The sequence below is a fragment of the Buceros rhinoceros genome, unplaced genomic scaffold, assembly GCF_000710305.1.
Source record: "Buceros rhinoceros silvestris isolate BGI_N320 unplaced genomic scaffold, ASM71030v1 scaffold165, whole genome shotgun sequence".
NCBI classification, from domain to species: domain Eukaryota; kingdom Metazoa; phylum Chordata; class Aves; order Bucerotiformes; family Bucerotidae; genus Buceros; species Buceros rhinoceros.
This window is the reverse complement of record NW_010413165.1, coordinates 4966-19552: the sequence shown is the minus strand read 5'-3', so window position 1 is coordinate 19552 and position 14587 is coordinate 4966. Positions and strand designations below refer to the sequence as shown.

The 14587-nt window shown below is 50.7% G+C and overlaps 2 protein-coding genes across 2 annotated transcripts in view; both read right to left on the bottom strand.

The window, feature by feature from the left end:
* LOC104493852 (interleukin-17F-like) overlaps nt 1-1936 on the bottom strand; it is a 2828-nt gene extending 892 nt beyond the window's left edge. Inside the window, exons 1-2 of the mRNA XM_010136610.1 lie at nt 1910-1936; nt 813-1057 (exon numbers count right to left, since the gene is read on the bottom strand). Coding sequence (XP_010134912.1) covers nt 813-1057; nt 1910-1936 — 272 coding nt within the window. The remainder of the gene's footprint in view (nt 1-812; nt 1058-1909) is intronic.
* A 7599-nt stretch (nt 1937-9535) lies between these two features.
* The window catches only part of MCM3 (minichromosome maintenance complex component 3), a gene marked incomplete at its 5' end in the record, with an annotated part of 9636 nt that continues 4584 nt past the window's right edge, over nt 9536-14587 (bottom strand). The window contains 10 exons of the mRNA XM_010136609.1: nt 9536-9734; nt 9961-10036; nt 10353-10435; nt 11437-11543; nt 11753-11893; nt 12039-12189; nt 12499-12625; nt 12809-12983; nt 13510-13718; nt 14351-14482. Coding sequence (XP_010134911.1) covers nt 9536-9734; nt 9961-10036; nt 10353-10435; nt 11437-11543; nt 11753-11893; nt 12039-12189; nt 12499-12625; nt 12809-12983; nt 13510-13718; nt 14351-14482 — 1400 coding nt within the window. The remainder of the gene's footprint in view (nt 9735-9960; nt 10037-10352; nt 10436-11436; nt 11544-11752; nt 11894-12038; nt 12190-12498; nt 12626-12808; nt 12984-13509; nt 13719-14350; nt 14483-14587) is intronic.

Genomic DNA, 14587 nt, shown 5'->3' with positions numbered 1-14587 from the left:
CCAGTTGTCCATCAGCATCCCGGCTTGTATCAGAAATAGTGTGGCCAGCAGGACCAGGGCAGGGATTATCTCCCTGGTCTGGCACTGGTGAGGCTGCACCTCGAACACTGGGTTCAGTTTTGGGCCCCTCACTTCAAGAAGGACATTAAGAGGCTTGAGTGTGTCCAGAGAAGAGCAATGAAGCTGGTGAAGGGTCTAGAGCACAAGTCTTATGAGGAGCAGCTGAGGGACCTAGGGGTGTTCAGCCTGGAAAAAAAGGAGGCTCAGGGGAGACCTTCTCACTCTCCACGACTCCCTTAAAAGAGTTTGTTGCAAGGTGGGAGTCAGTCTCTTCTCCCAAGTAATAAGCCACAGTACGAGAGGAAACAGCCTCAACTTGCACCAGGGCAGGTTTAGGTTGGATATTATGAAAAATTTCTTCCCTGGCCCAGGCTGTCCAGGGCAGTGGTGGAGACCCCGTCCCTGAAGGGGTTTAACAGACATGTTGACATGGTGCTGAAGGACGTGGTTCAGTGACCTGGCAGTGCTGGGTTAACAGTTGGACTCAGTGATCTTAAGGGTCTTTTCCAACCTAAACAATTCTATGATTCTATGATTGACAAAGGTTGACAAGATGATTAGAAACCATTCCAATGACATCCCTTTGCACTGCAGTTTCTCTTGGAGATATCTCACCCAACCTCAAAGCGTGTGCGTGTCCAGAATTGTTTGCAATATTCACAGGGCTCCAGCCATTTGCTAAAAACCAGCCCGTGTTCACCACAAAAAACCCACCCGCATAGCATAGCCATTGCAATTTAGGTAACAGTTACCTGTAATCCCAAGGAGCAAGAGACCGGTTCCTGACGTCATGGACCATTCTAAAGGCATGATCTGAATTACTGATATGAATGTCAACTTCCACCATTGTAGGGAATTTGAGATCCTTTTCATACCGGCAATCTTCACTAAACCTCACAGAGTCACTGTGCTTTTGGGCTTGAGTTTGAACTACCCTGCCAAGGGGTGAGCTCCTCACGGTGAGTGCTAGAACAAGCACCAAGAGCAGTGATCTGAACTGGGAGAGAGAAAGGTGTTGTTAGCTCTGTTCAGCCGGGAGACTACAAAGAGCCAAGTCTTGACTAGAGTGGACCATCGAAGGACCATCTTCACACTTACATAGGTTGAGAGTTGCCAGCATGAGCAAATAGCACAATGATGCTGATAACACTCATCACAACGGATGTTAATCTCCGGTTCAAATTCTGATTGGTTCGCTCTGCTTCAAGAACAGCACCTCTTCAAGTCAACAGTCAAACAGCAATGTCTTACAATCTGCAAGGTTGAGTAAGGACTCTGCTGACTCCATGCTTAAGCTTAGAAAACTGACAAGCCATATGCTTTCTCAGGACAGGAAAGGTTGGTCACCTAGCAGCTGCCTGCTGAAAATAACCCTTTTCTTGAGCAAATCTGAGATTCTTGGGCCATTTCCAGGAGCACGAGTTTTAGGAAAAGACGACAGATGAATGTGAAGCTTTGAGAAAAATCAGAGGAGTTGAGAGCACTGCAAATACTACCCAGGGTGACCTTTAAATGTGCAGATGTTCACTTCACAGCAAAATTTCAGCAGTTTTGACAGCACATTGGATGAGAAAAGGACTGTGTCTCCCAATCCCACATCAGCTCCCAATCCCACATCAGGGCTGCCCTTACAGATAAATAATGGATAGTCCATTGTCTCATTGTCCGTCAAGAACAAAACCTATTTGCAAAAGCTCTAGAAAAGCTCTATCAGACAGGCTTAACATCCCATTCAGCACCCACTAAGACCAGTAAGTTTACTTGTAGATAACAGCATCATGGGATCTGCATTCTGCTTTTTCTCTTGCAGCAAATACATCTTCGACTTACACCAAATACAAGCACTTACCACTGCAGCGTAGCTGGCAAAAGCCATGGTCACCTCTCTGCGGCTTTAGGTGGATGCACACGATGGCAGAGCACAAGAGTTCTCCTTCTCCAGGACTTCTTCCACTCTGCGTTTGTCTCAAAGCCAGCCGTGGTCTCCTTTTTATAGTGAAGTTCAACCACTACCATCCTTTCCAACAGAGGATATAGCTGGCTTACCTGACCTGAGGTTAGGAACTGATATTTCATTTTCCAGCCCACTTCCTTCCGTCTACCTCCAGAAAGGGGAGGGCAGGCACTAAGTCATCAGAACGCCAAATCACCCAATACGTTTTATTCAGATAAAGAGAAAAGGGAAGAAAAGGAGAAAAAAATTTGTTCAAGCAGCTTTTTTTTCCCCCCTTCCCACGCACTCTTTCTAATATTAATGTTATCTCACCACAAACACATCTGTGGATGTGCTCCCACGTGCCTCACACAAACCAAACGGCAGCTACAAAGTCAGGCACCCAACGAGGGCTTCAAAATAAGGACAGGATGTGGCTCATGGTTTAACCTGGTTTTGCTTCGATCCACCCCCACCTCACCTCGGGGATCCCTATGTCCTGTGGTGACTGGGCAGGGGAAGAGGAAATGCCCAGGGGAAATCCTTCTGGGGCACCACGAGCTGGGTGCCTTCCCCACTTACTGCTGAAATCCTGTGTCGAAATGTTCTGGAGGGCTCTTTGAAAAACTCATGCATATGCCGTAGGGGCCCTGAGGGCACCTTGCTAGTCTTGACCAGCATCACCATGTGTTTCCCTCCACAGCCTTACACCAGGAGTCCCATTTCTGTTCAGCTTTGGGCCCCCAGTTCCTGCCTGAGCTATGCTCTAGGAGTGCTGGTTTCCAGCCCCTTCTCTGGCCTAGTCTTCTGAATGGACCTTGGAGTAGCATTTCTCCTGGGTGGACTCCTTAGACATACGTGGTAGACTATCTCCATGGCCATACTATACTGCATCTTGCTTAGGCCTCCTCTGAATGCCAGGTGGGCTGGAGAATACAGAAAGCATTTTTAAACTTTTTTTTTCTCATTTTGAAGTACCTGAAAGGGCTGTGCCGCCACCACCACCACCGCAGCGGTGAGGGTGGTGATGGCACAGCAACATGTTATGAAGTACTGCTTGAGGCAGTTGGACGTGTAGGACCCCCTGAGTCACACTGGAACAAACTCACATGGAGTCAGTATCCTGGCAAGCAACTGGGAAGGCCTTTTGATAACCACATGAAAATGCCACCATTGATTAAATCACAACGTTTATATGTTTATAAAGCTTCAGTATGAACAACGTAAGGGCTGAGCAGAACTTAGCAGCTAAAATCTAAGTGAGATTAACTGTTCCTACAGGATTTTCCCAGTACACATTTTCCTCTGCTGTATCTAAGCCCTTAGAATGATGAGAAGGTGTTGTCCTTGTTTGGAGCTGCCAAATCCAGTAGCCCCAAATTCAAACTCAGCAGAGGTGAGGGTGCTACATCTCTGTGCCCCCACATCTCTCCGGTAGTGCAGTAGAGCACAGATTCCCTATAGGCACAAACATACACACGTATGCAACACGTCTGTAACGTATCTACATATGCAGATGTCCAGACACACGGATCAACACGGGCAAAAGCCATCACTCAAAAACGCACAAACAGGACCAATGGCCTCATCTTGTTCCCCTCTCTGGCTGATCAGGATGAAAAGTTGCTAGTGGAAAATAGGTACGTATGTGTATATATACACATACACACACACACAAAATGGATTTCTCCAGTTACTGGCCTTAGGCCGTGTCTCCAGTAGCTGCCCCTGGATCCCCTGTTTTCCCCAATTGCTTCATGCGCAAACACACATGGGTGGGTCTCCCAGGCAGATGCTCCAGACTTACGACCGTACCAGTAACCAAACCCCAGATCCTGCAATCTCTCCAGTAGCTGGTCTAGACCTCCCAGTATCCCCAGTAGCCAATTTGCAGACCCTCTGGTGTGCCAAGCATCTTGCCCGGACTTATGGCTGCTCCAGTACATGGAGCTACCCCAGCTTGATGTCTTTAGCACTTCCACGTTGACACACGTACTCACACAGTGTGGACACACACACCGGACACCCAGTTGCTGGTCCTTAGACCTTGCAGCACTTGCATTTAGGATAGGCAGCGAAATTGGTTTAAAAAGGTAAGAGAAGGATTTAATGGGAAGACAGGGCACACTGGGGAGATCGGGCACAGAACTCAGCCAGACAACCTCACTGACCACCATCCCACTTACACGTGATCAGCCCATATCATCCCTCCTCTCATTTTCCTGTTTGTTCCTCACTGACCCACCTCAATCTTTCCCCTAAACATCCCATAATAAGTCTTGCACAATCTCAAAGTGTTCTTGCCAGCACACAATAATGAGCCCCATACCCCTGTAACCAGCAAGGTGATGTGGGGAAAGCCTCCCCCATTGACTCATCTGATGGATCTCATCACATCTGGACTTGGGTTGAGCACCCTCCTTGGACAACCTGGAAAGAGCTGAGTCTGTTGGCACTGGGTTATTTGAGCTCCTCCACCTGGTCCTGCTCCTCTCCTTTGAGTTCATGGAAGACCCCTCTTACTCACACCAGCCAACAATCCCCGTTTTCTAATTTGGGGACAGAGCCATGAAAATAAAAGGGGAAGCACAAGCAAGGACTCCGCTGTCTGTGATCCAGGAAACAGACGCAAACTGGAGGGGAAAGACCAGTGTATTTGTTGTTTCCCCAGAAGCACTAGCAGCTTTCTTTGGGAGTAAAAGCTGGTTTTATTGCAGAAAAAGACCATGTCACCAGTTTGATCAGCTTCTCTGTCGGGAAAAGTCCCAAGTGAAGCTGCTCCCAAAGCCAAGCTGGAAGAGGTCTGAAGTGTAGGACTCCACACACAAATTCATCTTCAGTCCTCCAAAAAATCAACATGTTCGCAGCAGTTCCAGTCCTCCAGAAAAATCAAGAGCCTCTCACAGATTCACAGCATTTTCCGATGAGAAGGGGTTAATCTGGTCCCTGCTCCATCACCTCTCTGAAATAAAACTGGTAGAAAACTCTACTGACACTTTGTCATTGCAAGATGTTGTTATGATTTTGTGGTTTGGTTGAACCGACAGTTCAGAGACCAGCAACCCATCTCGTGTAATTTTTTCATGTTTCAGGTCAGTAGGTTCACCTGAGGTAATACCAGGCTTGTGACGCACATTCCACGAGTGTTCTGCGTTCTGACTTTTCATGAATGCACCTCCTGAGACATGGGGTGTGGCAAACCAGAAAAAGGTAGAATTACCAGAAATCCACTTTTATAGGCCAGAAACTGGCCCCTTTTTTCCCCCCGAGCGCTTTGCGGTGAAAGGAAAAGGGCACTGCCATGAAAATGGGTTGGATTCTACAGGTACAGGGCTGAGAGGAAATTGTTTCGTGCGACGAAAGAATGATGTCATCACGCCAAACACTGGGTTCTGAGCCCTGACCACCTCTTTCCACTCATATCCGCTGTCTTCAGCAGCTTATAACTTCAGAAAGGATTCCCTCTTTGAGCTGAAATTTCCCCTAACTGAACTTGAGTTGAAGTTTGCTGAAAATTTGATCTAAAAGAGGTCACCCAATATGAATCATTATAAGGGAGGAAAAAAAACGTATGCGTTATCTCAAAAAGCTTTCATGGCCATGTTGCAAGGGCTTGGAGCGGGGATGGAGACTTGGAAATCAAAGAGAAGTTTCTATTTCATCAAGAACTCTTCTACACTCGAGTTGCTATAAAGAAAACCACAGTTTGCACCACGGGATTCATTACTCGCTTACGGTTTTTATTACACCGTGGGGGCTTCAAGCGTAAGACACACCTGATTGCAGCTTGGGCTTGGATGCCACATCCTTCGAAGCTCCTCTGAACCTCTCGGCTTTCACACCCCACGGGAGTCACCCCCCAGGAAACGTGGAATTAAAACTCCAGAGCAGATGGAAAGCAAAGATACTCAAATGCCTTTGGTTGCAGGGGAGCAAACACCAGGCGTTGAACCATGAGCTGCTGGACAAAGCAAGTGCCGTTTCTCAGCTGCTTCTCCGCAAATATTCACAGCTGGTAGTCATGCTTTGAGGACATGATAGAAGCAGGTGCCCTGCCATGAGGGAGGGAGTAGGGAGACTAGATATGGCTGGAATCCTAATAAATTAACAGGACTCATCTGGAAGTAATGTTTCACCAGCACCCTCTTGGGTACAGTAGATAAGCAGTGTCCCTGCCATGAGGGAGTGAGTAGGGAGACTAGATATTGCTGGAATCCTAATAAATTAACAGGACTCATCTGGAAGTAATGTTTCACCAGCACCCTCTGCCCCGTGCTGTCCCATGGGTGGGGTTCTGCATCCCAGCAAGCCACCGTGATTTCCTCTATGAGAATAGGCAGCATTTTCACAGAGTCACAGACTCGGTCTGGTTGGAAGAGACCTGTAAGATCATTGAGTCCAACCGTTCACCCTGCACTGCCAGGGTCCCTAAACCATGTCCCTCAGCAGCACATCGACATGTTCTGTTAAACACTTCCAGGGATGGGGACTCCACCAGCTCTCCGGGCAGCCTGTTCCAATGCTTCACAACCCTGTCTGTAAAGAAATTCTTCCTAATATCCAACTTTTTGGAGGGACAGGTATCTCAACCAGCCTAGCTGAAGGACATCAGAGGACTTTCAATAGCCTGCAGCAGAAAAGGAGATCATGGGGTTGAAATCACAAGCCCCAAGAGCTCTGGATTGGGGCCAAATAATTATTTCGGAGCTGAGCTCAGCAGCTCAGCTGAAGCACAAGCACAGGACAGGGCCTGTACTTCCAGCAGCTCACTCCTGCTTTGATGGCCACCCCTGATTTTTCCCTTCATGTGTGACACCATAAAATTACTTACCGTCTGATTTAGAGAGTTGACTGTACGCAACTGTGCTTGCCCCTACTGTGGTTTGCTGACGGTGCTTTATCACGCAGACAAGATTCGTGACCTAGCTGCAGACCACAGCCGAGAGATGTGAACTGGAAACACCAAATTTTGAGGGGAAACACAGCTGGTCGAGCAAGCCACAGATGCCAACAGCAGAAACTTCTGTGGGGCTGTTGGCATGCACTGCTACGGCACAACAGCAACCACAGCTCTGTGTCACCGCTGGTGGCCCTCAGACGGGACTAGGTGGCACAACAAGGATCCCTCTATGGGGGATGGGCAAACCTCATTTTTGGTTGCCACCCCTTGCTTGGCTTCACACTGTGGCCAGAGCTCTGGGTTGAGTGGGAGGCAGGGATTAGGTGATGGTGGTGGTGCTGGTGAGGGGATTTCAGCCCTAGTCCCCCAGCCTGAGGGCTCACCCACCCTGCAGCAAGCAGATAAACAGGGTGTTGAAGTTCTAGTGTCAACAGCCGTGATGAGAGTGGGGGGACCAAGGGGTCAAAAAATTTAAGACTAAGCCACAGTGTGTGAAACAAGGTGATGGGTTTAAACTAAAATAGGGAGACTCAGATGAGAGAGAAGGAAGAATTTTTTTCTGCTGAGGGTGGGGAGATGCTGGCCCAGGTTGTCCCAAGAGGTGGGAGAAGCCCCCTCCCTGTCAGCACTGGAGGTCAGGCTGGCCCTTGGGGCTCTGATCAACCTGCTCTAGTTGCAGATGTCCCTGCTCCCTGCAGGGGGTTGGACTAGATGAGCTTTGAAGATCCCTTCTAACCCAAACCATCCTGTGGTTCTATGATGTGCCTACTCTGGAGCTCCTCCTAGTGTCATGTCCTGGGAAATACAGTATTAGCAATTTCCCAGCTTTTAAGGACGGGGAAAACGCAAAGGCCTCAGCAGAAAGAGAAAAGTGGATGGTTCATAAAGCCACTCTCGCCAAACGCCCTCACTGCTCGCTGATGAGACCTGTGAAGAGAAACAGCCTCCAAAAGTGAAGGAGAAGTGGGCAGCGAGGAAGGAGATGAACCTGGATGTGTTTGGCCCATCACTCGGGGCTTTGTAGCGTGGAACCATCATGGTAGTGGCCATGCAGAAGCAAAACCTGTTTAGTTTCCCTCCTAGTCCCACAAAGCTCAGGACGAGAGCTGTGGAATAAAGCCCCTAAGACAAAACAACTCTTACCATCTTTGTGTTCAACCCATACTTTACAGTTTTACAAGCCAGACACAGGCCATAGGTCTGAGGTCACTCTGTAGATGCACAACACATCCAGTTGGAGATCTTTAGGAGCCTGCAAACACGTAAAATCCTTTTCAAACCTGAAAGTCTGCTGTTACAGCCATGCTGGATGAGAACGCGCAGCTCCAGAAGCTGCCCACATTTATTACCCATCCACCCTAAGGACAAGTCATAGGGGAAACAGTATCTCAACATTATTATTGAAATCAATATTTAAGATATCCAGAAATAAGGGCACAGTGTACAGACGCTGAGACGGGAAGGGACAACAGCAAACAGCCTGTGCTGACCAGGGTCTTCTCCAAAGCTTAACCTCAAACTTGCCAAAACCAATAAAAAAAACCAACCCACAATTAAAAAGAAATCCCAAACCTTCAGCAGCTCTGGCATCACAAGCAGCCAAGCCTGACCCAACTGCATGTCTAACTATCCCTGAAAACCATCCCAAACCATGGGAGCTTGCTGGTTTCTGCAAACAGCCTTTCTCCAAGAAGTGGTCACCTACATGTTCCCATAAAGAGATGGTTCAACAAATCCCCCAAGATCAAGGGAAGTTTTTTACCTTCTCAGTAGCTTGTGGTTACCTCCCACAGGATGCAGGAAGATTGGCAGCAGCTCAGCCAGGAGTACCTACAGGGATGCAGGATCCCAGGTCCCCTTAGCTTTGACCTTTCTTAGCTACAGAAGGTTTCCTCCCACTTCTGGTGGTCCCAGTATATTCACACAGGCTGAAGGCAGGGGTGGCTGGAGACTGAACCCATCTGCTCCAGGGACATGTACCCTGGGCAGCTCCAAGCATCCCAGGGTCCTTCCCACCCATTTGGTGCCAGAACTCCCAGCGGGGCTGTGAAATCTAGAACTCAACCTGACCCATGGGTGATGGAGCAGGTCTGGCTACACTAACCCCTCCATCGCCAGAGATCCTCCTCCACAAGATGGGTAAAGAGTGGGGGAAGAGGCTGTTCGCAGACAACAGAATAGGCATTAGGCATCTTCACCTGTGAGACAAGCAGACCTATGTAATTGGGAAAGGAGAAGGAAAAGGGGAAAACCAAAAGCTTCACTACTGATAGTGGAGGTCTCACACTGCGTCTGACCACAACTGCTGTTGAACATTGGGGTCCTAAAACCAGAGTTTTTATTCAAAGGCTGGAACTGTTACCACCAAAGCTAAAAACAACACATTGAGAACATTGGTAATTTACACCTTTCAGCTCCTTGCAGAAACAAACCTCTTCCTCAATACTCCCGTTTGAAGACAGCAAGAGAACTTCCAGAGCTCCTGGCTTTTTTTGGTGCCAGCAACGCACAGTGAGGAAGGACTATAAAGTGCAGAGACTGGAGCTCACAGAAGTTCAGCGCATGATGAAGCATTCAGGAGAGAATTAAAGGCAAACACAAAGAGTCTCCAGACTTAGAGTACCCGAGCTCTTCCACCAAGCTCAGATCAAGAAGACAATGTCATCGGACACCATGATCTGGTTGTCATCTTGCATGTGGGCCAGCGCCACCTTGACTTCAGCCAATGAGAAGGGCTCAGAGTTGTCACGGTTGATGGACTCCATCACACTCTTCAGACCCACAGACTGGGCATGGGAAGTTTTGAAGACCTCTAGGAGGGCAGCCTTGAATGCTTTCAACCTGGTGAGGCAAGAAGAGAATTCCCCCTCAGTGACCACACACACATCCTTCCCCTTCCTTCCCAGCCCAGGATGCCTCAGCCCTTCCCCCTCCCAGAAGCAGTATCAAGCCAGAAAGGTGAAACTAGAGCACCCACCACAGATACATCTCCAGCACTGAACAGCTTCAACCCACCAGGGTGGGGTGGAACATGTGGGGAGAGACACCTACTCCAGCCCCCACTCACCTCGGCTCAGCCAACTCCAACTTCTTTGCTTCGCCAGCGGCTGAGGCTTCAGGCGTCTTGGGAGTGTGTGCCTGGACTGGAGCAGAAAGAAGAGTTACCTTCTACCTGCCTCCTATCCCAGCACTTGGACTTTTGGGGGTTGGTGATGCCAAATTCCCTCCCAATGTTGTGACTTCTGCAGCAGTTTGGAAGCCGGTGGAACAAAGTTAATCAGCAACACAAACCCTCCTGTCCCCCACAGCCACAGAGGGCTTCACAAAAAATCGATTTGTGGGGCTGGATGGTGCCACACCACAACAGGGTGGTACTAAGGCATCACTGCTCCCCAGGGCAAGCAGACCTATTGGGGCAGACCTTGGGAGCCAGGTGCCACCAAAACCCCAGAGACTCACCCTCAGGCATCTCCTCCTCAGCATCACTGAAGTCATACGGGTCATAGGAGTCCCCCTCACCTCCTGCGCGCGCCTTCTTTCTCCTGGGTGGGGGAAGAAGAGGTCACCCCTGCTCCAGCTGAACTGCAGATCTCGGGAGCCCCCTGCCCCAAGTTCCTTCATATGACTATGCAGGACCATATGGGGTACCTGCAGCTCACAGGTAAGTCACACTCTGGCCACAAAGCCCTGCCCATGGCATGGGACCCAAGCTGGTACCAGTCCCAAGGGCTGGGCCTGTCACAGGATCACAGAAGGGTTTGGGTTGGAAGGGACCTTCAAAGATCATCTAGTCCAACCTCGCTACCATGGGGAGGGACATCTTCAACTAGAGCAGGTTGCTCAAAGTCCCCTCCAACCTCGCTTTGAACACTTCCAATGATGGGGCATCCACAACTTCTCTGGGCAACCTGTTCCAGTGCCTCACCACCCTTATCATAATTTTTTCTTCCTTATGTCCAATTTAAATCTACCTCCAGGTGGTGTGTCACCAGAGCAAAGCAGAGGGGCAGGATCCCCTCCCTCGAGCTGCTGCCCACGCTGATAAGGACGAGCCCAGGAGACTGTTGGCTTCTGGGCTGTGAGCACACATTGCTGGCTCATGTCCAGCTTTTCCCCCACCAGCACCCCCAACTCTTTCTCCCCAGGGCTGCTCTCCACCCCGGCATCCCCACCCTGTGCCGATACCGGGGGTTGCCCCAACCCATGTGCAGGACCTTGCACTTGGCCCTGTTGAACTTCAAGAAGTTTACAAGGTGATTAAATACTATTGGCCTCAGCAGAGACCCCTGAGGAATCCCACTCATTACTGATCTCCATTCAGACATTTGCGCCTCGGACTGCAGCTCTTTGGGCACGGCCACCCAGCCAGTTCCTTATCCATGAAATAACCATGTCCCTCCATTACAAACTGGGCGGCAGCGGGGGATGAACCACTAGGCTGAGCAAAATGTGGAGTATTTCCCCAAGGCCAGCACTGGCTGCTGCAACCTCACAAGAGGCTGGTGCCCCTTGCAGAACATCCCTGCCTTGCTCTGGCTCCTACCTCTTCATCCTCCGCTCCTCCTTGGGTTGTGACTCTTCATCCGCTTCCTTCTCAGTCTCCGAGTCCTCATCTGCTGGCTTTCTGCGCTTCTTCTCCTTCTCTAGCACCTGTGTGGCAAAGACAGGATGGACTCAGCCCCCTTTTCCACTCAAGCTGCTTTTAGGGAGCCAAACCCAAGATTCCAACATGCCAGCTCATCCCACGCTATCACCAGAAAAGGACCTCACCAGCAGCCCTGCTCAGCCTGCATCAAACCCCACCCTCTCTGATGACAACTTTAGGACCCCCTGAGCACTGAGGAACACCTTCCCCCCACCTTTTTGAAGTAGGCAAACTGCACCAGCTCCAAAGCCGCCTCAGCATCCTGCAGATCAACTGTCTTGTTCATCCTGGCCTTGGCGTGGGCTGTGGAGAGGCGGATCAAGGTCTCCAGGGTACGGGCCGTGACAGGGGAGGTCTGGTGGGGAACAGAGAAAGATGACTCTGTGAGGCTGACTTGGTGGCATACCACCAAGGGTGGAAAACAACCATAACGGGAGAGGGGAGCCTGTGCCTCAGTCTCCCTCCTCCTGGCCTGAGAGGAAGCTGCTCGCAGAGCTCACCCTGGCGATGTCCGAGTTCATCTGGCTCTGGCTGCGCAGGCGGGAGTACTCCTCCGCTATGTAGCTTGCCGACTCCTGGGTCAAGACAGGCTTAATCATCTTTGCTACGTGGATGTACTTCCTCATGAACTCCATGCTGACAATCTTCTCCCTTTTGGGAATGCATGCACACCCATGTCCTCCAAGGTGGGGACACACAAAGCGTGTCCACAGAAGTGGACTTCCCACTTTTTATCCTTTGTGGGCACCCAGGTACATCGGTAATTCAGCTCCAGATGTTCCACACTTGCCCAGCATGAGAGATCAAGCTCAGAGCAGGGCTCCCTTGGCATCCTGCCCATGTACTTAGAGCATCAGTGGCACCAGCAATCAGTCAGTGCCTGGATATTCAAGCCAAACCCATCGACTCACAGTGCTGGAAGCCCCCAGAGCTCCAGAGGATGTGGGATGAAGGACTCACTTGCGTCGGCTGGGTCCATGCAGGAGATCATCATGTTTCTCATACACTTGAAGCTCCTGTTCCTCCTCCTGCACAAAGTCAGGGTCCTCTGTAGCCAAGATCTCCACGGCGCTGCCCAGGGGCATGGCTGGAGAGGAGAGGGTCATGGAGAACAAGGTTTTAGACTCTGAAGCAACCTCCAAAAGCCATCAAAAGCAGTCCTCAACAAAGCCAGGGATGCTGAATCCAAAGAGCTGCCACCAAGGGGTGACAATCTGCCGAGGAAGGACCAGATTGAGCAGCAAGGAGGTTGCAGTTACAAGCAACTCACCATCCCCATCCTGTTCGTTGGGGTTGCGGTAGCGGTGCATCCGCAGGACATGGTCCGAGATCTCCCTGTCCTGCTCAGGATCCATTTGGTCCAGCACAATGAAGAGCAGGTCAAAGCGGGAGAGCAAGGAGTCCTGCAGGCCAATGTTCTCCATGGGCGTCTTATACTGGTCGTACTGCAAAAGGACAATATAAGGATTTACAGGAGATCGTCATGGGACAGTCTTGGTGAGCAGCAAGGACCTCCTCAGGCCAAGCCTTAAAGGATGGATGTCCGGGCAGATGGACACCTCACTAAACCCAGCCTGAGGAAGCTGGAAGGCCTTTTTTCCCCATCCAGGAAGGTCGGAGTAGCTCTCATTTGTGAGGAAACCATGTATTTTTTTTTGTGATGCCAGATGAGACACCAAGGCTGAGGCTCATCATGAGAATGAAGGTCCACTGGGCTGCCCTGAGACACTCAGACTGTGCTGAGCCAGGGTGTGAAACCCCACAAGCCCTTCTCTCCTCCAAGAGCAGCAGCAGAGACCAAACCAACCAGGTCTTCACGGCCCCATGGATCCCAGTCCCTGCAAGAATCAAGTCATTGCTTTGGAGGGAGATCTTTTGGGTTTTAGCACATGCATCTTCCTCCTCCTCCTCCACCAAGAGGGCTCCCAGCATCCCTCCCTACAGAGAGGGCCAGCACACGCCAGCACTCACCCGGCCATAGACGGGGTTAGCAGCTGCCAGGACGCTGCAGCGGGAGTTGAGGCGGGCATGGATGCCAGCCTTGGCAATGGTGACACGGCCCTGCTCCATCACCTCGTGGATGGCCGTGCGGTCAATGTCGGACATCTTGTCGAACTCGTCAATGCACACCACCCCCCGGTCAGCCAACACCATAGCTCCTGCTTCCAGGCGTCGTTCACCTGGGATGGGGTTAGAGAAAAGGAGGGTCAACCACTGTTCAGCAGCCCCACACGTCTCCTGCTCTGTCACCCCTTTCACCACGGCACCACCCCTGTGAGTAGGCCAAGCGCAAAAAGGGCAGCAGCACCCTTCAGGGCTGCCCATCTCTTCTTCCCCAAAAGGGTTGTCAAGCTCTGGCCCAGGCTGCCCAGGGCAGTGGTGGAGTCCCCATCCCTGGAGGGGTTTAACAGATGTGTCAATGTGGTGCTGAGGGACATGGTTTATGGTTACCTAGCAGTGCTGGTTGAACTCAATGATCTTAAAGGTCTCTTCCAACCAAAATGATTCTATGATTCTATCTCTCACCCAACTTGTCAACAGGAGGACACTTATGAGGATCAAGCACATGAGGAAGACAACAAGATTGAGGCTGCTGCTAGACCTCAAATGGGGTGCTTCAAGGAGAAGCACAGAAGACCATCACTGAACGGAGGTGGAGAAAATACCCCTAAACACCACTACCATTGCCATTAAGCTTCTGCATGGAGCAAGTCCTGCAAGCATCACTGCAGAACAGCAGCCCCAGACCCTGCAGAGCTGCTCCAGCTGCACCTCTCTGACAGCCTCCACCAGGAACCATCCCAGTCCTCACCAGTTTCTTGGTCTGTGGTGACGGCGGCAGTCAAGCCAACGCCAGAGGAGCCTCTACCGGTGGTGGGGATGGCGCGGGGTGCAGTGCTGAGCACATACCGCAGCAGCTGAGACTTGGCAACAGAAGGATCTCCTGAAATGGAGAAAAGCATGTTTAATAACTGCACATCACCTGGGCACTGTGTCCAGTTTGGGGCTCCTCGGTGCAGTGGCAGGGGGGAGGGGAAGGGGGCAAAAG